The 24,622-nt window shown below is 41.3% G+C and overlaps 1 protein-coding gene across 1 annotated transcript; it reads left to right on the top strand.

Moving 5' to 3' along the window:
- The first annotated feature begins 538 nt into the window (after positions 1–538).
- prkci (protein kinase C, iota) lies at positions 539–24,068 on the top strand. The gene is made up of 18 exons (XM_035169354.2): positions 539–904; positions 7,149–7,270; positions 9,857–9,946; positions 11,218–11,268; positions 11,863–11,948; positions 12,168–12,305; positions 12,447–12,501; positions 13,471–13,526; positions 14,564–14,740; positions 16,098–16,195; positions 17,237–17,323; positions 17,410–17,545; positions 17,682–17,769; positions 18,712–18,837; positions 19,256–19,335; positions 19,669–19,758; positions 22,122–22,237; positions 22,319–24,068. The coding sequence occupies exons 1-18, from the start codon at positions 825–827 to the stop codon at positions 22,404–22,406; spliced, it is 1,764 nt and encodes a 587-aa protein (XP_035025245.1). The 5' UTR covers positions 539–824; the 3' UTR covers positions 22,407–24,068.
- Positions 24,069–24,622: the final 554 nt, after the last annotated feature.

Raw genomic sequence — 24,622 nt, 5'->3', positions numbered from 1 at the left:
AGCACCACAAACTGCAGTTTCCTCAAACTGATGCATATATGCAGCATAAATATTATAAAGGCTGAAGCTGAGATGGTTGTATTAATTAATAATGGCTTGAATAGAATGAAAATAACTTGCCAGTCTCTTTCTGTTTCATTGTCTAAGGAGGAAAATAAAACTATAACATGCTGGGTTTTTTTGTAGAAGAGATATTACTACTTCTAGATAAAGCAGTTTATCGAGCAGTTACATTTTAACCAAACCAGAGCACTTGAATGCGACATATCCCCCCGGGGCGGTTTTACAATGTCCGAGCTCAGCAGTTTGTACGTGAATGCACCACTCAACACACGCTAAAGCCCTGAGTTGGTACAGTCGGGAAAACCTGGATTTGGACGTATTCAAATGTAACGACGTGGAAACAACGTCACGTTTGGTTTGTTGCTTTGTGAAAAATGGCTGTGTTTAAAATCAGTTTGTTAAAGTTTAATCATACTATTAATTCAACGCGCTGACATGTCTGCGTGTGTGTGGTGCTAAGTTATGCGCCACCCCGCAGCATTCCGGCAGTGGACTCGTCCGTCGCCAGGCCTCTGCAGTGGGGAGTTGTTCGGCGGACTCCGCAAGTTTTCCTTTACTTTACGTGTGATTTCTGTTCGTCCGAAAAAGAGGTAAAGTCGCCATTTCCAGGGAGAAATCACCTCGGCGTCCACCCGGCGTGTCGACGGACGGCACAAACAAAGTGTTCGGGGCGCGGCACGCACCTACACGGCGGAGGAGGGAAGGAGGGGAAGGAAGGAGGAAGGCATCGGTGAGTCGGACTGACCGCGGCGGAGCTTGTGATGCCGACGTTGCGGGACAGCACCATGTCCCACCCCGGCGAGAATTCCCACCAAGTCCGGGTGAAAGCTTATTACAAAGGGTGAGAACTCACACTCCCCCAGCTTCTTCTTATTAATGTTGTTTCTTACAACCGAGAACGTCGCGGGCGTCAGACGCGGCGGAAGGTGGCTCACACCAGTTGGCTAACGTTAGCAAACTCAGCTAACAGCATGCTAATATCAGGTACCGGGTTTTTGGTGAACTTGCCCGGGCAGACAGACAGGTGAAACTGTCCGCACACACAACCAGTGAACGGCCCAAAGCACCGTGTAACTTCTAATGTGTGTAGCGAACTTGTTACGAGCTTTAAACCCAGTCGAAACGAGTTGTTGTGCTAGCTAACAGCTGCTAGCAGTGGCCGCTAAGTCCAGTACCTGTCAGTTAACTAGCTCTCAGGTGGATCAGGTGAACAACTAAACCGGGTTGTTGTTGTTGACTAGTTGGGGAAAGTTAACATTTGCTGAAACATTGATGTGGTGTCATGTCTGGGATGAACAGGAAATCAATTAAAGGCTACTTCGAATCAGAGCATTGTTGTCAGCACTAGTTAATCAGGACAGGAAATCAATTTAGATATGATTGCTTCACTGTCATGCTCGTTCTAGTAAGAATGTCAGAAATACTGCAAACTTCAGTTTAAACAACTAAGCAGTGTACCCCAATAAAATACTACAGCTAACACGTATTTCCTATTGATTATTAACCCACCAGCTACTGTCTTGATTACTTAAATGTATGTAAAGTGTTGTTTTTAACAGTTAAAACATTAAACAAATCTAAGAGGAGGGCTCCAATTTGCTTGTTTTGATCAACAAATACCCCCAAAACTTAAACATACCGAAATGATCACAATACAGAATAGATACAATCAAATAATGTCATGAACAATATAGTTTTTAAGCTAATGAAGTTACTTTTACAGTTTATACTTATTATATTAAATTGTTTTTACTGTTGAGAAGTTAATCCTTTTTAATTAAGCAGTGGTTTCGGGTCCAGGTAAACTCTCTGTGACACATAACCATGACCTAGTGTTTACATTACCAGTATCTGACTGGGGGGGATAATAACTCTCCCGCAAGACCTGCATGACATCATAAACTATAAATATCAGTGAACTGTTAATCCTTGATCATCCTACTTGTGATGGAACTGTCAGTGCTTTGATATTTGGTCATACCAAATAAGAGTCAGTGATTACCCTCCAGCCCGGAGTTGTTTTAGTTTCACACTTGGACGTGGTGCTGGAAATTGTTGGTCACCCACTTGTTTCCCTGACACACCCTGTCCCACTGTGTCTCTGTTCGATAGAGTCAGCGATTGGAGCCCAGCCAACTTGAAAAACATGTAGTGCAAGTCACCTGGGCCATACCTGGCGTATTTCACACTGGCTCTGTGACACACCTCAGGAACTCTAATGTGTGTCGATCATTAGTTGTCATCCTGCACAACAAAACATGTGAAGTATTTATGATGTCGCTGCTGAGGAATCTCAGCTATGTTGGCAAAAAGGAAAGCAAAAAAAATGCTCACTGTTTGGCCATCAGGATTGATTAAGACAGGATGGCATCAATGTTGTTATAGTTTCCCTTCAGATGTTTGGAGTGGGACTTAGATGGGTTAGTAATGCCCTCAATCAATGTGTTAGATTGGTAGTGATTAATCAGGTAGTGGCCTCACGTTAGGTTTGTTTCGTCACTGTTTTTATATAGTTGTAAAAAGTACAACTTTTATAAAACATCTATAATGCATAAAACATTCTCAGGCCTCAAAAGCATGTTGGTGTTTATCGGTGTCTCCACAACCAGTGAATAACACTGAGAAAAAGAGGCTGATCGTTCACTGAGGTGATTGTCTCTGTGATTGTAGATTAAAGATTAAAAATATGATTTCACTAATCAAAACAATAAAGGTCTGATTGTTAACTGCAACCCTAAACAGGTCATGTCCTTGGTTTTATTTCTGTGTTTCAAAGTGTTAATCAATGAAATCAGCTGATTGATTGTTTTGTTTTTTTACTATTAAGATTCTTGATGACAGACCGGAGATAACTGATTTTTTAAAACATCCTTTCAATCTGAACAATTTGCAAATACCATATTCAATCGGACTGTTTAAATGAATTTACTCAGTGAAATCTATCTAATCTATTTTCAGTACTTGTGCTATTTGTGAGTCCATTCTTTTCTTTGTATGTGTCTGTTGTCGGTCAGAGACAGCTTTAGCAAACTGGTGTCAGCCGGTAGCAGTCCCAGTCTGTCACTGGCTCGTATTTATGTTGCTCCCATTCAGACTGATAGTCAATAGAGAAATGCACTGACCACATGACCAGACAATAATAGTGATGCTCATACTATTCTGTGGTAGTAGATGGTGGAGAGTTGTACGACCGAAACAAATGACTCATTTTAGATGTTATTATTGATTTGAATGATTTTTCGTAGATGATGTTGTGAGAAAATATGTTGTATAGTTTAACACCTAAAATATATTCAGTTTAAGATAGAGAAAAACCAACCATCACTTTTCACTCATTATTATTTCATAAATCTATACTTGTTGTCTGACAACTAAAGCCTTTTAAAGCAATACATTATTAAAACTAGGTATTACTTGTTTGCATTTAGATTTTTTTCTAGTTATCATGTGTTGTATGAAGAATTATAATTTGTCAAAATGGACCCTCCCTCAATAAGAATGAAGCAGGAGTTTCACAGAGTGTATATTCTGTGTTTGTTGATTAGGATTTTAACATCAGATTTGCCAACACGGACGAACACAAGGCTTCTTATGTGCCAAGTCAACTTCAGGATTCCTGTGAGGCATGTTGTTTGGCAGGAAAATGGGATTACACTGGCTCGACGGAGCAGTTCACTTATTTTCTTCTCTTAGAAAGGAGTTGCTCTTCCTTTTCATAGACTCCGCCATTTACATCAGGACTGGAAGGCTTGGCTTTGTTTAAAATACAGGAAGCATTCCTTATCCTGCAGTTTACTTTTTCTCTGAAAGCCCCTCGAGCACTGAACCACAATGTTATACACACATCTCCACTCCTAATTATAGTTACAGAGTGTCGCTCGCTCTTAGCGGCAGCTCAAATGCATGTAATATATTGCCTGCGTTGTGGTGTCTATATCATTATGTGTTACACAGATTACACAAGTGTTTCCGCACACGTTTCTTTCTGTAGTTTGAGGAGTGACCTTGTCCCCACACTCAGCAGGGGTGCGTTTGATTGTTGCCTTGTGCTCAAGGCTTCCTCCTTTTATGCATGACAGTGGGATTGCATTCTGCAATCTGGACCAGTAAAGCTGCGAGTTGCGCTGCAGGTTTTTTGTATAGGTGGCTGTTTTGGTCAAACTTTTCCTATCAACTTGTGTCTGTGCTAGCATGTAATTCGTCTTCTCTGAGCTTGTGCATGTGGGTTATGTGAAGATGTAGCGTGAAGGTGTTGTGGGGGGCATGGCCTCGCTGACAGAGAGATGGATGGTCGTAGGTGCTCATGGAAGCCTGTAGAGGCACCCTGACCCTTCTTTCTGCTTGAGCACTCACCAGTAACGAATGGCTTCACGCTGGGCAGATGGGGCTTCAGAGTCCTACTCAAGGCAGTTAAGATGCCAGGGGCACAGGCCAACACCCCCTGCATTTCCTTCTCCTCCTTCTCCTCCTCCTCCTCTTTCTTTTAATTTAGCTGTACTGTAGGACAGTACGGAGCGGAGGAATGCCAGGTCCGTGAGGAATGTCACTTCCTCCCTGTTACTCAGCACTGATAAGCAGCGCAGTCTGTCTGTCTTATTCACCCTGAGGAATCATACAGCTCGCTTTCATTTGTCACCACGGGTCACTACTATATGATTAAAAAGTTCCCTTTCAGCTGAATCTCTTTAATTTAATTTAAGTATTAACAAATGAATTGTCCAAATCAAAGGGCTGCAACTAACGATTTTTAAAATTATTTACTAGTCCTGTGATAAAAGTTTTGATCAAATGTCTCCAAGCAAGGTCTGAAAGCTCAAGTGTTCTTTTTGTCTCTCAAACAACAGTCCAAAACCAGAGATATTTGATTTAAGATAACTGCAAACTGCTGAAGGTAACCATTCTTTATTTGAGGCTTTTATCAGATATAGGCTTTTATTTCTAACTGTCTATATTTAATAAGTATGATTGGTAATGTTTAATCTATACAGTAAGTTTGTTCTATTAAACTTTGGTTTCAGAGAGTGAAAACATTTTTTTCATTGAAGTATTTTTTTTCACCCCTGCTCTCAATATATTTTTATCCCTTCCTGTTTGTTCCTGAGCCTGTATCTGTGTCACAGTTGTTTGAGGCACCTGAGACGCAGCTTAACTTTAACTACAGCACAGAAACTGTGTTTAATGAAGACCCACGGCTCAGGTCCAGCTACATGTGACACAGTTAAAGTCACCTGCTGGCATTAATATGCTGCTTGGATCATCGAGAGACGCGGTGTGAGAACTGAAGTGTGTCTGTGCCTGTGTGTGTCTGTTCTGACGTTATCAGGGCTTTAACAGGAAGTTGAGCTGCCGTGTTGGTCCTAGAGAAGAGATCAGACTGTAGGAGTGTTGTTGCCAGTCCCCTCCTCACAGGCAATGATTAACACCAGCAGGATGGAGGATGAGGGTGAGAACATTGAGGGAGGACCGAGGAGAAGGCATCAGTCTGAGCTTTGTGTCAGTTTATTCTTGCTCAGAAAGCTTCCTTCATTCTGAGTGGAGTTTCAGACAATTTAATCCCAGCAGAGAGAAGGCTGCACTCTTTAGATGCTCAACATTAATAAATCACAGTCTAGTGTGTGTTCACTTGCTCCGAGCACGGACTGACCCCACAGTGACCTTATACACTTTACACCGTCCTTGGACTTGTACAGTAGATGGCCTCCAAGGTGTGCACTGTTTACTTCATGCGTTGGCATTTTATTATCTCGCTATCAAGCTTTCAGGTTGATGGAAATCTGGGTTCATCTTTGACGATGGCAGTAAAGGGAGTAAGGGGTGTTTGTCCTTGGGGAGGGGGTCACTCTCTTTGCTGCTGGGACAGCTATTACCCATCACCCCCTCTTTATTTCCATTATTTCCTGTACTCTCCTCGTTTTTGCCTCCCCGCTAGTTCCCGAACCTGACGCCCAAGCTCAGACTCCTGTCGCCTGTAGACCTGTAAAAGCTCAAGTCCACAATCTCCATCCCCCACCTCGGGTCGTAAACACCACTGAGGCTGGCCATGAGGCTGCGAGCAGGCGACATCAATCCTAACGCTGCTATGAAATGACAGGCAGATGATCCCGACCGCAGGGATCGTTGATCTTCGTTTTTCTCCTAATCTCGTGTCTCATCTTGATGTTGGAGTGTTTGTGTTTACGTCTGTGCGAGCTGATGAGGCAGTGAGTGATGTACTTGTTGATTAAGGGCAGTAAGCCAAGTGCAAAGGATTTTTTTTTCCCAGTTTTTCAGAGAAGTAATGGAGTGCAGTGGTGGACAGTGAGCCTTTACCACAGCGGTTACAATTGTGTGTGTGTGTGTGTGTGTGTGTGTGTGTGTGTGTGTGTGTGTGTGTGTGTGTGTGTGTGTGTGTGTGTGTGTGTGTGTGTGTGTGTGTGTGTGTGTGTGTGTGTGTGTGTGTGTGTGTGTGTGTGTGTGTGTGTGTGTTTTTCCGTCTTTCTCGGTTTTGCTCTAATTCTCACACCCACAATCATGTTGTACAGATGAATGCACACAAATGTGACAGACTGCAAGACTGTGACTCACACACAGCAGCGTTTGAGGGAGAAAATGACGCTTTCTCTCACCTTTTTTATTTTTTTACTCTGTCTCCATCAAAAGTGTGTTGTCCTCCAGAGTTTTTCTTTGAATCCATCAATACCAGGCAGGAAGTGGCTTTTCTTTTTAACATGGAAAAATACAGATTCGTACCTTGAGGATTAGTGGATTAATCATTTATAAAATATAGAAACCAAACATTTTCTGGTTCCAACTTCTCCAATGTAAGGATTTGCTGTTTTTTTCTGATGAATATAATTGATTATTTTTTGGTTTGGAAACAAGTTATTGAATAAATAATTAACAAATAAGGATAATTATCAGAATGGGGATTTTCTGCCATTCCTGTCTGCAGATCGTCTCAAGCTCAGGTTGTACAGAGGCTATAAGCTTAGGAAGAAGAATACATATAAAGGTTTTGGTAGGTGGTAGATTTTCTTTATTCTGTCACTGGATTCCTATGTAATCACATCTATATAACAGTGAAATATTATCTGGCTTTTCTGCAGGGACATCATGATTACCCATTTTGAACCATCCATCTCATACGAGGCCCTGTACGGGGAAGTGAAAGACATGTGCACCATGGACAACGACCAGCTCTTCACCATGAAGTGGATTGACGAGGAAGGTACGACGCCCTTACCCTTTCTCCGTTTCTCTCTTTCACCTTACAGGAAACATAAACATGGTAAACAAAAATTAAGTAGAAGAATACACTTCAGCACAGCCACAAGCTGAGTTTGTGAGACTTTATTTGTGCCATGTGTTAACAAACCCACTCGCATGAACGCACATCTCACTTCACTCAAAGACTCATTTTATTTGTCAGTGAAGGAATTGCTCAGCCCCTCCACCCAATTCCTTGTCAGCCAGTTAGTCAGGCAGCAGTAATAGTGTCATTGGAAAGATGGAGCCGTCACTCTGCTCAGGATAAGGTCATTCTGCCCAAACTCATTAGACTCAGATCAGCTCCCACTGGTTGCCACCCATGTACAGTCACTGCAGTCATAAGCCTGTCTGAGAAAGTAAAGCTGCTTGATGGGTGTGATGAAGTGCTCTGAGTGGGAGGGACAGCTACCACAGACAGTTTTCCATAAGTGCTTGTTGTCGGCCGGATGACTGGACATTACAACATTTCCAGACGACTACTTTCTCACCATTTCAGCTCCTGGCACTTTTTATATGCATATAACCTTGTAACTATATCCATTAACCAGATGAAGGATTTTAGTCATTGGATGTCTGGATCTTAAGTTAACAGAGAAACAAGCTGAGCAAACAGCCCCTACTGACGTTCTGTGTCCACATCAAAGAAACTGCTTTATTCAGTGTTTCTATCTGTTTTAATCACTTCTCCTGTTTGGTTTGGCGAGGAGGAGTCCTCTGCACACAATTCAGCTCCTGGTATAAACCTCCTGAATGATGAACACTGAAGGAATCCTAACCTACATTCAAGTCCCTAGAAACAAGACGAGCTAACATTAGCAGCAGCTAAAAATGGGAAGCCTTGTCCACGTCCAACTGCCTCATTCTCCCTGTAATAATATTTGCACACCCTGTATAACCCTGACATTATGCTTGTTCAGGTAGCCATGAATCCAAAATACTACCTTTAGTGTGTATATAGTTGCCTCTCCATGTGTGTTACGCTCTACCTCACTCTTCCGTTGTATGATAAGGAAATAATAAGATCTGTGTCTGAGAGGTATTTTAATTACTGACTTAAAAGGACAAGAAAACCTTTATCAATTACCTGTTTTTCTGCATCAGGTGGTCATAAAATGTTATCTGACCTTTGTCGAAGTCCCAAGTGTAGACGATCACAGCTGATAATGCACAAGCCATTACAATCTCTTATGTTTTTATGGAACACACCCATTAAACATTCACAGTGCTGGTGGAAAATATTGAGTGAACTCTTTGATTTAAAACTGGTTCAACCCCTTCTAGCAGCGATAACCACAGACAGTGTTTTCTGCTGCTGTTGATCTAACCAGCACAACATTGAGGAGGAAATTTGAACCATTTTTCCATGGTACTGCTTCAGCTCAGCCATATTCTCGTGATTTCACAGCATCTCAAACTTTGACCAAATTTCACGACACATTGCCACATAAATGCAGGTAATTTACTTTTCTTGCAACTGTAGATTGTTCACTGTATAAATATAACGCTGGGTAATTAAAGGGAAACTATTTGAGATAGAAGCACTGACTACTGCCATCTCCTATGCTCCCACTCACACCTACACACTTTCTTCAACGTTTACTTAAAGTTCATGTATTGAAATGCATATCACACCTGCAGTGGTTAGTCAGAAGTGTTTTTAAATGTCGTGCTGCTCAACTGTATTCCTCTGTATAACGATATCTGTTTATACTCATAACCTTTTTGCTCTGGGAACTTTGAAATTACAGATCTTGTGCCGCTTAATTTTCTCTAATTTGTTATTGCTTATCTTGTCATTCTCTGCATTCTGTAACCCGGTTACTGTAACTTTCTACACTACCTGATCTCTTAAATGTTGTGTAAATGGGAAGCCTGGTTTCACTTACAGGGTCTCTGACAGGGGAAAGATGAAAACCTTTGGGGAAAGAAAAGGAGGGGGACTGTCAGTGAGAAAACGTAATTGGCTAAATATGAACAAGCACAAATACAAGCAACTAAGGGCTTTGATTAGTGGCTATTCTGGCTTCATCTTGATTAAAACACGTCTAGTTTTCTCCAACCAACAGTCCCAATATCCGAAAGATGTTTAGTTTACGATCATGTGTGAAAAATATCCACATTTCAGGAGCTGGACTCGCATGTTTTTTCGATTATCACAATATTTGCCAGTTAAGAATTTGTGCTTGTATCATAAGTAATTAAACAAACAGTCTGGTTAAGACAGATGTAGTTTCCCTGCCTTAGCAGTGGGCTATTTACAAAATTCAAACACATTTACTTAAAGAATTGCTCATACTACAGAGCCTGTAAAAGGAAAATGGTGTCCTCCGGCTGCAGTTTAACATCCCACTAGTGTACTTGAAATATGACTGTTTAGGCTCCACAAAACAAGCCTTTTATTGAAGTAATTGAGGGTTATGTAGGAACAAACTTTGTGTGAAGAAAGTAAACATTTTCTCTGTTTTCTCCTCCGGATTTCTCTCTGTCACCTGGTTTCTTGCATCTAAATGTGGTGAATAACATACAGTGTGTGCTCCGCTGTTAGGTGACCCCTGTACAGTGTCGTCTCAGCTGGAGCTGGAGGAAGCGTTGCGTCTCTACGAAGTCAACAAAGACTCGGAGCTCATTATCCACGGTGAGCCTGCTGCTTCTCACACTGACTTTATTTATAACATAAAATGTACAGTTTCAGGTTTTGACTCACAGGGTGTTCTTATGTTCTTTTGCCAGTAAGATGATGATTCAGTCCAGGTGTCTGGACAGTAAGAGGTCCAGATGAGAAGCCTTTTTATCTGTGACTCTTTGCTCTACCCAGACAAGTTAAAAAGGAGGAGGCAAACTACTTTAAAAGTCCTGTATAGAATACAAAACAGGCAACAGCTGCACTTACAATTTGCATGAAGGAAGGACGATATCAGAACAAAAACTGGTGTCATGCATCATCTGTCGCGGCACACTGGGATGTATGGGTTTAATAATGAGCCTATGCTGCTTGTTTTTGCCTTTTTCATTTCTGTCTGCATTAACGTCTGAACGCAGATGAATAGAAGCTGTGTCCAACAAAGATGCATCAAAACATTTGGTTAATGCTGCACTGACCCGTGAAAACAACATAATTTCCTCTGTTGACATCTGTCACTGTGGCCTTGAGCTAGTTCACTTCCCTGTCTCAGCTTGGCTCATTTGACAAATAGTTGTACAACTTCCTGAATTAGAGGTCAAGGCTAACTGTGTTGCTGGGTGGGTGGGGTGTGAGGGTTTGTGTGCGTGTTTTATATATATAATGTAACATTTGATTGACAGGCTGTGTGTGTGTGTGTGTGTTAGCATGTAACCTGGGGGTAGACAGAACGGGGGGCTGCGTGGTTAATGTAAAGTTTTAATCACATCAGAGGTGAACGGTCAAGAGTACAGTGAATGCTGGATGCCAGGGAGATGGCAAAGGATGAATAGAGGGTGGGAGGAGAGGATGTGATGGTGTGACGGTGCCGCGGGGGGTCGCTTGGTCTGCTCGTTAACAAGCTTGTCGGCTGGAGCTCATGCCTCGCCTATGACTCACCGTGCCCCCAGTCTAGCTTGATGCATCTCTGTCCTTTACACACTCACACACACACAAAAGCAATTTTTACTGGCCTCTTAAGATTGTCTTTTCCTGATTATTAGTATGTTGCACGCAAATATGTTTGCAAGGTCCTAAAATCAGCGTGAGTGCATGTCATCATGAAGCCCTCCATGCAAAACGTTTGATATATGTTGACTTGTTTGCCGTCATCAGAGGAAGGTAAATGTCCTCCGCAGCACACAGTCTCACATGGATCCTGTCAGACTCGACTGTCTCATTTATATTTAATATCAAATAGATTCTTTCTTAATGTTACTGTGTCTGTGTCTGTATTTTCTTCGCAGTGTTCCCATGTATACCAGAGAAACCTGGCATGCCCTGTCCAGGAGAAGACAGTGAGTTTAACCTTTTACTTATTTAGTTTTACCTAATTTGTAAGGCTGAAACCTCCATTTAATTTTTAAATGGCTGTATTTCAAGTCTGTGGGCTTTAACCAAGGGTCAATTAAATGTTTGAATTTGTGAATATGTTATTAAGAGGTAATTTTAATATTTAAAATAAATTTACTTTTTATGAATGTTAAAGAAAATTTGTGGATTGTGTTAAAATATCGCCTAAAATATCACATTTTAAAACCAGCATCAGCCACAAAAATACTGTATTGATTCTACTTTTAATTTACTTTTACCTCTTATTTTTGAAAAGCAGGGAGAATTACATTCATAATCTGAATATCTTATTTGACCCCATAGAGACTTCATATTTATCATTCTGATCTATGTAAGGTCAAAAACAGAAGATGGTGACAGCACTAATAAAAGCTTCTTCTCCCAATGAAACCTTTTAATCTTTGACACGCAGGACATGAGCCTTAGTTTAGCTTTTCATTCCAGAAGCAAACTGACCATTCTGTTTGAACAAATACTTCCATTAAACTCTGCACACACAAAATCCCTCAAAGGTCGTTTTTACTCTCTCCTCTCTTCAGAGTCGATATATCGGCGTGGAGCCCGGCGCTGGAGGAAGCTTTACTATGCTAGTGGCCATGCCTTTCAAGCCAAACGCTTCAACCGGGTGAGACGTGACACTTAACTTTAGTGTTTCATTGCTGAATTATAACGGGGAAAGTATCTTATGAATTATATGAACATTTTAAAGCCTAAGTGTGTGTTTTTAAGGGGACAATAAGACATCAATAAGCAACAACAACCCGTGTGTATTTCTGTACCATGAGTATATGTGCCAGTTTGTGATGATGATTTTTCTCCTCCATCCGCCCGCCCTCCTGAGCAGCGAGCACATTGTGCCATCTGTACAGACAGAATCTGGGGTCTGGGTAGACAAGGCTACAAATGCATCAATTGCAAACTGCTGGTGCACAAGAAATGCCATAAGCTGGTGACACTGGAGTGCGGTCGACCGATGATCCAGGTGAGAGCTGTGACAAATTTCATAGTCATTAGGATGATGGTGTGAAGTGGCTGAATAATATTAGTGTCTCATACAGACACAGAAAGATTGTATTCTCCATTTCTGTGCTGATTTCACTAAATGGAGAATGTTGTTGTGTAGGAACCAATGATTCCAGGCCAGCCATCGAGTCAGTTGGACCCAACTGAACAGCCAGGTAACGCACACACAATCGCACCCACACACACTCACATGGACGATTTCTATACAAAAATCTTTCCAACATTCCCACTTTCTCTGGGGCCACTTTGATCGATTTAGTAGATTTAAATATTTCAAAACTGATCACCAACATACATTTTAAACTTAAAGGTCTAAAACAGCCAAAAATATTTATGAGCTAATGAGTATTTACAGCAACAGTACGAGGGACTAAGGGGGGAAAAAACTACATTGCTACACAGATAGAAGTTGTTAGTTGAACCAATTGTTCATGTCAGTCTTTTCTTTAGGTTTATTAAATATAAGTGAGAAATACATTATCTTTCTCATTGTGAAGGATAAATCAACTAAGCTCAGGAGCTTGTGTAGCTTTGTTCTGCTCAGTCTATGAATTGTGCAGCTGCGATCAGGGTTTACCTATTTCACCAGACTTAAGTCCAGTCAGGTGGTTTGGAGGCTGACTGGAATGAGAAAGCTTATATCGTTGTTGCTGTTGTTGGTGAGGGAGCTGAAGCTTCTTCTAGATGTTCACAGGGCACCTGGGTAGTTGTGGGGTACGATCATGGAACCATTGTGATAGAAACATCTTTGCTTAAGCTTGTTTTTTTGCTGAAATTTACTTAAGTCATTTTAAAATTCCAGTTAGTGGTGGTGTGAGAAAACCCATTGTGTATAATAATCCATGAACAAGCATACATTCTCTGTATCTACAAAATGGAGCCACTCTATATTGTTTTTGTTATTTTCCATATTCTGGTTTTGTTATAGGTTGGATACAAAAGGGTATTTTCTTGTCTTACTAAGCGGAGAGAAATTACTCTGGCACCGCAAGGCTGTGAACAAAGCATCTGACTGTCTCTCACCTACTTTCTCTCCTTCTTGTCTCATCTCTCCTCATTTTTTTCTCTCTCCTGCCTCCCCCTCTCCTTTTGTCTGTCTGTCACGTTCTCCTCTCGTCTCACAGGCCCTCAGAATAAAGACTCCAGAGAAAGCTTGACTTACGACGGAGAAGAGAAAGAGGTGAGAGAAATCTATTTGAACGTGATGTATGACTCACAGCCTGTCAACCTGTCATGTTGACTAGGTGTGTGTGTGTGTGTGTGTGTGTGTGTGTGTGTGTGTGTGTGTGTGTGTGTGTGTGTGTGTGTGTGTGTGTGTGTGTGTGTGTGTGTGTGTGTGTGTGTGTGTGTGTGTGTGTGTGTGTGTGTGTAAATAGTTGCTGTTTGTGCGATAAGGAGAAAGAAAAATATCACCTGTATTTGGAAGCAGGTTTTTGCCTGCTTGTTTTGCTGTGACGTACATTTGGGTGATCCTTCTTCCACCTGCTGTAGAAGTGTGATATAGAGAGCATTCACGCTCAGGCACTTTTGCTGTGCTGTGGATATTGATTTCCTTTGGTGCAGCTAATAAAGTAACCTTTTATCAAAGCTCTTAACACCAGAGACTGATTAATGGCCCAGGATGTAGTTTGGGGCTGGGGTGGGGGTTTGTTGAATGGAGCCGGAGTACTGGAGATGGATAAAGAATGCATCGAGTTGGACACAGATAGACGGGGATAAAAGAGAGCAAGCCAAATGATCTTATCTTCTGTTCCACGTCTGACTCTGGGGAAGGCAGGTTGTCACGTGATGGGGGAGGTTAGATGGATCACCAGTGGAAACACTTCACTACAGAACAGATTACAGGAGAGGAGGGAAGAGAGAGGAAGATGGGTGATGAAATGGTGAAGGTGGTAGTACACAGAGTAGGATTGTAATACAGTGAGTGCCTCATCTAATGGAGGCAGCGTAATGGTGTTTAATAAAGACAAGAAAGCCATTACTAAGATTTATTTTCAAAAAGTGGTGCGGGGAGCAGTCTAAACCCAATTTACAAAATCACCCAAAGGAAATCACTGTCTCTCCCAAACCAAATCACCAGTTCAATCAGATGTTCAATGAACAAATTATGTAGAGAGAAATTGATGGATTTAAATGTTGCATGACAAACTGTCACTGAGTCTACTTTCTATTTATCACCTCATGGTCTTGCTTTTCCCTCCGTAACTGCCCCCCCAGGCACGTAGCAGTAGAGACACGGGGAAATCGCCTTCAAGCCTGGGCCTGGCAGACTTCGATCTGCTGAGGGTGATCGGCAGAGGCAGCTACGCCAAGGTGTTGCTGGTGCAGCTGAAGAAGACTGAGCGCATCTACGCCATGAAGGTGGTCAAGAAGGAGCTGGTCAACGATGATGAGGTAAAGCAGAAAAGTTGTAAACTATGTTGATGCCTTGACCTTAAAGCAAAAACCTTTTATACTTCTTTTACAACACAGTTAGTGGGTGTACACAGTTTTTTTTTTTTTAAATGCAGGTAATCCCACTATAAAAGGTGATAAACAACTACACAAACGTTCATGGCTATTTACACACCAGTACCCTGAAGTTGAATGCAAGTCTTAATGTTGCACTGGAAAAGATGCAGTGTCAGCATCTAGACTGCAATGGGTGTCGTGTTTCCATCACTGCCGATCGGAGCAAATAAAAACCTGTGTACTGCAGAGTCACTTGACCTGGGATTGAATGTTGAATGTTTTCATTCCCATTGCAAACAAAAGCCAGATGTTAGTGGTTGTCATTGTTTTTTTGACCGGTGGAAAAGGGGCTTTATTGATGCAGGGTTGTCCAGTGAGAGCAGTTCCCTCCCTTTTGTATGGGCAACGTGTCCACACAAGACAAAGATATAATTGATCTTGATTAAAAAAAACTCCAATGATTAAAACAAAAAAAAGCTAATATATGTCGAAGTAGTTGCAATTCATTTTTTATTTAAGCGACCCGTCAACTAATTACTTGAGCTTTAGATTATCTTGATTAATTAATGGCAGAACAAACGACTCATACATTGCATGTTGTGATTTGTTTACATCAGCTGTCTCCTTTATACACAGAAGCAACTTAAAAGTCTGTGCTGTGTGAGAAAGACACAACACTTACATTTATTGAGATGAGAGGAAGTTAGTTAATGATGCAGTCATCAGTCTTATGTCGCTGCCTTGTATAATTAATGTAATTAGCACAATCAATGCGTGCTGTTACTCATAGCACAATGAACATTTGTCTCAAGTGATTGTGTGTCTTGTCTGAATCAGTTTGAGTTAAGTTGACAGTCCTCTTCGAAGCCATCAGTCTTTCTAAGAAGGTGTAGATAAACCATCATGTCATCAACAATTGATCTAGGTGAACACGCGTAGCAGCGCAGCCTGCAGCAACGGGAGTAGTTAGCCTTGATTAGATGCACTTAGCGTGATTGACAAATTCACAAGTGCCTGTCGATCAATGTTGAAGTGTTCTGCTGTCCCTGCCCTGTCAGCGTGAGCAGCATCCGTGTCCAGACATCTTGTCAACCTGCCATCGATAGATGCCTGCTGCTGCCGCTTCTACTGGCTCAGCCCTTTTCTCCTGCCGCTACCCGCCGCACACAAGCAAAGCTTCAGGCTTTGTAGCATGGTCGATCGAGCTTGGTGCTTATTCAGCTTTTATAAGTTCAAGGGTAAAACGTCAGTATGATGTCTAATTTACATTTGGGTGCGTCTTTATGTGTTTCTCTTCCAGGACATCGACTGGGTCCAGACAGAAAAGCACGTCTTTGAGCAGGCTTCTAATCATCCCTTCTTGGTGGGCCTCCACTCCTGTTTCCAGACAGAAAGCAGGTGATAGCATTTCCCCCCCTTGTGGGAGTCACATGGTTTCTTCAAGGCTTCGTAAAATCTGCAAGAATGTGGAAAAACAATCAGATATTCAATTAGACCTCAACCACATTCTTTGGGAATGTCAAAGAAGTTTTTGCCCGGTGAAATCCTACATTTCTACAATAATTTCTACAAAACTACTCTGTTAACCATTATATAACAGTCAACTCTCCCAAATCACATTAAAATGGATTAATTCATGTAACTGCCCTTGAGTTCAAGCTATAGGAGGATTCTTTTTGACAAATATTTATCATTTAACAAACACAGGATTTTCTATTTAACAGTGCTCATTAGGTGCTTACTGAAGACACTCAGTCATAACAAGTAATTCCCGAATGTCACAGATATGTACTGAACTTTATCAGTGCATCACAAAACAATATGTATGAGTGGTTCAAAAAGACAGGTGTGTTTCTCACCCACTGCTTCTGTGGTTTACAGAAACAGTACGCATTGTTAAGGTCAGTTATGAGTGTGGTTCTGGTTAAGGTGATAGAAAAATACCCGTCAAGGTGAAACCCCCTGAAAACCTGATTTCAAAGCTCAGGCATTTATTTATGACGTATAACATTCTTGATTTATTATTAAGCAATGTTAAAGTCCAAGCTGTGGTTTGGCAACACACCCACATACTGTGGCTGTATGTGATAACACAAGTGTCTGTTGCTCCGCATAGTTCAGAGAGCTCAGAAAATCTAAAATTGTCAACTGGATTAAGGAAACGCCAAACTGCATCAAGCTGAAGTAAATGTGATTCTCAGCATTATTTAAACATCTAAAATATAACATTTACTGATTATTGATAATAGAAAGTCTTTTTTTCTAAATAGAAAGACAGAATTGACATTTCATAGAAAACTGGATGCTGGGTCTCTGTCTTCTCCTGCTTTGTTCACACATCCAGTTGCCATGACAGTCTTCTTTAATGATTATTAAATAAATGACTATGTATTAAAGTGAGAAACATTAACTGAGTCTTACATTTTCTTTCTTCCACAGGCTCTTCTTTGTTATTGAATATGTGAATGGTGGCGATCTCATGTTCCACATGCAGAGACAAAGGAAACTCCCAGAAGAACATGCCAGGTAGACTCATTAAAAAGAGTAAGACTGATGCTATGGAGGGTCTTCAGACATATGTGATTTTGAAAACTGTCATTTCCCTTTCTCAGATTCTATTCAGCAGAGATTAGTCTCGCTCTCAACTACCTCCACGAGCGGGGAATCATCTACAGAGATCTGAAACTGGACAATGTGCTGCTGGACTCAGAGGGACACATCAAACTTACAGACTATGGCATGTGCAAGGTGCGGCTTACTGTGCAGTTTACCAGAGGCTCTCGTGATATCATAATGCACTTTGGATGAAAGCACCTGCAAAGCTGCAGAAGTGTCGGTTTACAGCCCGCTGAGAAGACATCTGATGATCTTTTTGTTTTTGCAGGAGGGCTTGAGACCAGGCGATACAACGAGCACTTTCTGTGGTACCCCTAATTACATCGCCCCTGAAATACTCAGAGGAGAGGATTACGGTGAGAATTACTAAACACAAGCACTTACCAGAAATGCTATCTGATGAGTTGCTGTAAAAGAGAATATTAGGCATTATGCAGGAACATCCGAGATGCTGCTTGCAGTTACGATTTTGTATGAGCAGTACCTGTGTTATTTGAAAAGTCTAATTCTAACAAATATAATACTATAAACGCCCCAAATATTGAGAATAATAAAACCTACAGGAAGACCGGAATAGAAAAATATTAACAAATAAAATAAGAAATAAAAGCAACAAAGTAATAATAGAAGCAATAATGACATCCTCTGAATGAATGCTTTTAGCTGACCTTATTATAAACAGTGTATTACTCAAACAAACATGATTGACATCTTACAGATCTTTAAGAACAAGGGTTAGGTGTTGTTACAAGTGTTCAGTCAAATATCAGTGTCTACATCAGAACCGAGTGCTGCACACACGTCTATAAATGCGAGACAATAAAAATAGAAAAAGAGCTCCCTGGTTACCAAAGTTGGTATCATAGCAACAAGTTCCACTGTTTGAAGATCATACCAGTGTTTTTGCATGTTATGCTAATTTTTTTTACATGCAAGTACAGTGGTCCCTTTTTCTTCAAACAACATTTTGACACAGTAGGAAATGCACAGGGGTAAAAATGAACAATTGCTGAACTCTTATATATAGATGCTGATGCATAAAGTCAGTCACAAAATAGTGCTTCATATGTATGTGCATATATTCCTAATTGACGAATTATTATAATTAGACCCACTATGGTTGCCTGTATAAGAGCGTGTCCCCTTATTTAAATCTTTACCTTATTTTTATAGATCAGTTTAAATGAGTTTCACTTGCGTTTATTGATAATTTCTCCTATGGCTTAACTTTCTCTTGTCTTGTGCTTCATGTGCTGCTGTGAGTGTTAATTTTCTCTCTTCTTTCCTGCTCTCTCCAGGGTTCAGCGTGGACTGGTGGGCGTTGGGCGTGCTGATGTTTGAGATGATGGCGGGCCGGTCGCCCTTCGACATCGTCGGGAGCTCCGACAACCCGGACCAGAACACAGAAGACTACCTCTTCCAAGGTAACACATACACACTGGTGAGGTTTATAACCGGATGGAAAAAACGGCTCTGTGGAAACATGTAACACCTTTTTTATTGACACCTTTCTGATGGCCACTCCCGGTGCCAGGCATATACCATCTGTGACAGGGAAACGTGTGAATACATGTGTTTTTGTCTGGCGGACAAAAATAGTCGCTATTTTCTTGTATCTTCCTGCAAGCCTTGGAAAGATGGGAATTAAAAGTTATCTCTTGACTGACTGTGTTTATCAAAACCTATTGACACTTTATTGAAAGGCTCCTTTATGTACGTCCAACATGTGGACGTCCCACAGGATTGAGCTCATAACTGCAGCAGTGTCAGTGCTATAATGTCGGTTCAGCCTCAGGGGACCGTCTTTCTCACTCTCTCCCCCCTTTCTCTCACCTCCTGCAGTAATATTGGAAAAACAGATCAGAATCCCACGCTCGTTGTCAGTCAAAGCCGCCAGCGTCCTCAAGGGATTTCTCAACAAGGTAAGCAGGGGTCAGACAGGCCTGAATCAATCCTAAACAGTGTTGGCTCCTGCCAACCCCTGGAATCAAAAACATTATTATGGCCTCAGAGAGTCAGAGTGCCATCTCACTCTTTTACACACACACACCTTGTCTCAATGTGGCTCTTGCACCTTTTCACCTGTCTTGAATAAAACAAAAATTACTTTCCCACTCAACAAACTCCTCTTTCCCTCCTTTCTTGCAAATCCTCTCATTTCTCACCTTCACCATCTTTTCTTACCCGTTGTCTGACTCGTCTGTCACCACTATCAACATCCTCCTCCTCTCACCCACTCTCTTTCTCTCCCTCAGGATCCTAAGGAGCGTCTAGGCTGTCACCCTCAGACAGGCTTTGCTGACATCATGGGACATCCGTTCTTCCGAAACGTCGATTGGGAACTTGTGAGTCATTCTTTTTTATTCTCTCTCTCTCTCTCCACCTTCTCCTATTCTGGAATTGCCTCAGATTTTCCTTCTAATTTCTAATAGAGGAAGTCAGTACCATTGCACCTCCGTTGCCAAACTGTTCGAGATCAATCCACATATCGATCTTGCAGAGAAAGAAAAACAGAAAAACTGCTGCTAGACGTGGAGGTCAAATCTAAGTGCATGGGGTCACTCTCTCTCTCTCTCTCTCTCCCTCTCTCTCTCCCTCTCTCTCTCTCTCTCTCTCTCTCTCTCTCTCTCTCTCTCTCTCTCTCTCTCTCTCTCTCTCTCTCTCTCTCTCTCTCTCTCTCTCTCTCTCTCTCTCTCCTGCCCTGAGGCCGGTAGATGCTTTCTAAGAGCTGAGGGTTTTTAGCGATGTGATGAGAATCGTGTCCTTGTGCAAAGCAGACAGACAGAAAGAAACCGGCCTGGCAGAAGACTGACAACAGCAGACATGCAGACTAACTAACAGACTAACTGAGACATGAAGTCACAGATGGAAAGGGAATGAGTGTAGACGGATCAACAACTGACAATCATCAAGACAGAAAAACTGAACTGAAACTGAAACTGCTCGTATTTATTTTTAGCAATCAGACAGTGGCACAACCACTCAAGTAAAAAGTGTAATTTAATCTTTTTGTTAAGGAAGGAAGTTCCAGTTACTAGAAGTTGTGATTTGTAGCTTTGCTCACTGGTGTTGCACACTGCACTATTTGTGTGGATTTTCTTTTACTGTAACAATAGCAGATGTCTGGGTAATATCAGACACTAAATGACCTTTTGGTTCCTGTCCTCGCTGTATCGGATGCAGGTAAAACGAGCCCTTTGGTTTCAATTGAACGCTTATATAATATGGAATCTTTTTATGACATGTTGTCAGTGATATAATTTCCTGTCGAACACTCCCTCATGGAGTCAAAGCAACATTACAAATGCACCAATCATGTGGATGCACTGAAATAGATTCACACTTCTAACCTGTGTGTGTTTACTTTGCTGAAAGCCATAGTGTTGTTCCAGAGTCAGAGCAGGATGTTGGAAATGAACATTTGGGTGTGTGTGTTTACAGTAAATCGGATCAGATGATAAAACTCATAAAGACCTTTTGTGAATTGTCTCAAAGAGCAATATAAATCAAACAGACTCGACGTGACTTTAATTAGCAGGCATCGTTTCGAAGAAACTCAACGACAGAGTTATTTATGACGCTTCCTGTTCTCAGTCTCAGAAATGAGTCACGTTATCATGTAAGAGTGAATGAAATTCCACTTTCATGACATCCTGAACTGAAAAATGAAAATATTGTCACAAAGTTTGTCTCGGTGTGTTTGCAACACATTCCTGTGGGGTTGCAACTGGCAATTATTTTCAGTATTGATTTATCTGTTGAGTTTGTTTTTTTAGCAGTTTAACAAAAGACAGAAAAAGTTCATTGCAACTTGCCAGAAGGTGACGGATCACGACAAAAGTCCTATACAAAGAGATTTTATTTTTCTACAATAATATAACTGAGAAAAGCAGAATTAATAATTATCAAAATTACTTTATTGACTAATCACTTAGTCCATCACTCGCAGCCCAAGTTTAAAATATGTAAGATGGACAGACAGACCTACAGACAGACCTACAGACAGACCTACAGACAGACCTACCGACCTACAGACCTCAGACAGACAGACAGACAGACAGACAGACCTACCTTCAGACAGACCTACAGGCGGAAAGAGAGAGAGAGAGAGACCCTCAGACAGACAGACAGACCGAGCGACCTTCAGACAGACGGACGGACAGGGCTGCTTGCCAGGGATCACTATGACCACTTTTGTCCCTGTTTGGTCTGGAGCAGGGACCCGGCAGTAGGTCAGAGTGTCTGGAGGGATCGGCCACACCTCCCCACCCACACACACACACACACACACACACACACACACACACACTAACCTGAGTTTGTCCTTACTCCTGTTGACCTGCAGGGGGAGCAGATGTAGGCCTGCTTGAGGAGTGATGTGTGGAAATGTAATATGAGATAGAAGGACAGGTTGATGGTGTTGGTCATTCAGCTGTATCAAGTGTTTATTTATGGAAACAGAAAACGTTGTACACATTAAATATTGTTATTGCTGCTTTACTTTTTTTTCATTTTTATTTCTGTCCAAGTCTGTTTTACCGTAATTAATGTTGCTGTTTTAATAAACCAGACTAATTACCTTTTGATCGATTATCTGAATAGTCATTATAGCTCTGTATTACTCTACGGTGTAAATACTTTGAGTGATGTTTTTAATGACAAAGATAGTTTGCTGTGTTCCCGTCTGATGTCCGTGTTGTTGTTTCAGCTGGAGCAGAAGCAGGTGGTCCCTCCATTCAAGCCCAACATCTCAGGGGAATTTGGACTGGACAACTTCGACGCCCAGTTCACCAACGAACCCATCCAGCTCACGCCTGACGACGAGTGAGTTCCCCTTTCTCTCTCTCTCTCTCTCCCTCTTTTTTACAACACTTACTCATTTACATCTTCTTTTGTTTGTTACAGTGACGTGGTCAGGAAGATCGATCAGTCTGAGTTCGAAGGCTTCGAGTACATCAACCCACTCCTGATGTCGGCGGAGGAATGTGTGTGAGGGACGTGACGCCTGTGCTCAAACACACCACCCACACACACCCACACACACAAACACACACTCATGCACACGTTACGTGGTGTCTCAGTGTCTTCAAGCTGCATGGATACAAGACAAATGGACGACGTCAACCTTCTGTTTGAGAGCTCCACATGCACAGTAGAATGCTTATTTGCCAAAACCAGTCTCTCACTCTGCCATTTGTAACCACTTGCCCTTAAGTCTACCTTCTTTCTTAATTATTTTTATATCATGTAAATCTGCACTGATATCAATTTTTTCATCGCGGCCTCTTTGTCAGTAGCCAGCGAGGCTACAACGATCTTCCAAGGTTGCTGTACACCGGGGTTAGAGGGACGAGGCACAGCCCCTGACAGATGAACTGAGCATCCTCTCCTTGCAGCTGGTGGGTTGTTTTTCAATGCACATTTTATCTGTGTACATATATAAATATATATGAAACTACTATTGAGGATTAACATTAAGCCACAGTCGGACAAAACTGACAACCTAATCGTCATTTTGCATTTGGTTTTGTCCCAACACCCCTTGTGTAGAGGAAACGGAAAAGAATCATAACATTAGCATTTAAAAAAAAAAAAAGAAAAAGATAAAAAATCTATATATTTTTCTCATGTTTTATTTAACAACATAGCGGCCGTTATATATGTTGTTCCGAGTGTTAAGAGAACCAAAAACAAGGTTCAGGCTTTGTTGTTTAGATGAATGCTCAACATCAGGAGAATAGAGGGAGTCTGATTCGAGTCCCTTCTCCTCGAATGAAGGAACTTACAGAGCAGTATCCGACACTAACAATGAGTTCATACTCTCCAAACTGTGAATGAAAGAGCTCACGGTGACGCCAGGACTTGGGTCGCACATGACACCTGGACGCTGGTGCACAGGTTGAGTTCAGCTGTGCGGACCACACGTTAAATATACATTCACACAGGACCAAAAAGAAAAAGAGCATTTTTCTGAAAAATTGCTGGTACATATTAGAAGGTACAGTATATATATATGAACGATGTGCTGTCCGAAGTCATAGAATTTATATATTCTTTTTTTTTTTTTTTTGCTCATTTTTAATACTATGCCTTTCTGAACGTTATGGTCTGTTCTCTTTTTTGTACTCCATTCCATGTTTGTCTTTTTATTGTAAATCAAAAACACTAAGTGATAGTTGGAACACGCTCGCTGACACGGTGCGGGTATGGTCCTTAAATGTGGCTCGAAAACTGTTATCTGTGTCTGCTCTGCTCCATTTTTACCATGTATACCCCACAGCTCATTAGACATTCTGTCAAACCGCTTTAAAGCATATAAAAGCTCTGCAGAGCCAACAACACTAAGAGACGGTGCAGGAACCTCCAGACTCTCCTCCTTCTTGGAAAGTGGTGACAGGAGGAACTCCTTCATCTTCTACTCATGTTACTTCTGCTTTATTGTTACTTTTTTGTGAATCAGATTTCATTTTGATTGATTGTTTTTTTTGTATCACTACATTGATTCCAAAATGTTACTGGGGGAACCCAATGGAAACACTATTTGTTGTATTTGTTGTTCTGGAGGTGTTTACCACCCACAGGACTCTACTGAACTTTATTATTAGTGTGCAAAGAAAAACAACACTGACGGTAAAATAAACATTTTATTTCTCTCCTTGTGGTGATAAGTGATTGTGTCGTTCATGTGAAGTAGAAATCCACCAAATTATGTGACAGAAATTATTATGGCATTTGGAAGATGAGCGTATAAAACAGGCAAGGAAGGTCCTGTAAGATTTTATTGAAGTGCATTATGGGAAGGGAAGGATCGAGTGTCAGGATATCTCCGATATCTCTTCTGATTCTGACAAAGAGGAGGAAAAATATAAACAAAAACCGAAATAAGATTAACTACAAAATAAACTCTTATGAAAATGCATTTAATCTGCTCTGGAATTGTACCAAATCATAAATATCAGCCCCTAAATATGCCTGATTTTAAAGATCCTTGTGGGAAACTGGTGAAAATGTCTCTAGCATTGTCAATGACTGTGATAAGATCAGATCAATGCTAAACTGTATTAGGCTCTTTCTTGGTCCGGGTCATAATCATAATAATAAAAATTCTCTCAAATCTTTCCCTCACTCGTGGCCAAACATTAACCAGGTTATAAGCTTTACTGCTCAAGTGTCACTTTATTGAGTCTTTATCATCATGGTGGAGTTTGA

The sequence above is a fragment of the Hippoglossus stenolepis genome, chromosome 11, assembly GCF_022539355.2.
Source record: "Hippoglossus stenolepis isolate QCI-W04-F060 chromosome 11, HSTE1.2, whole genome shotgun sequence".
Lineage (NCBI taxonomy): Eukaryota > Metazoa > Chordata > Actinopteri > Pleuronectiformes > Pleuronectidae > Hippoglossus > Hippoglossus stenolepis.
The sequence above is the reverse complement of the archived record's forward strand: the minus strand, read 5'-3'. Positions and strand labels throughout refer to the sequence as shown.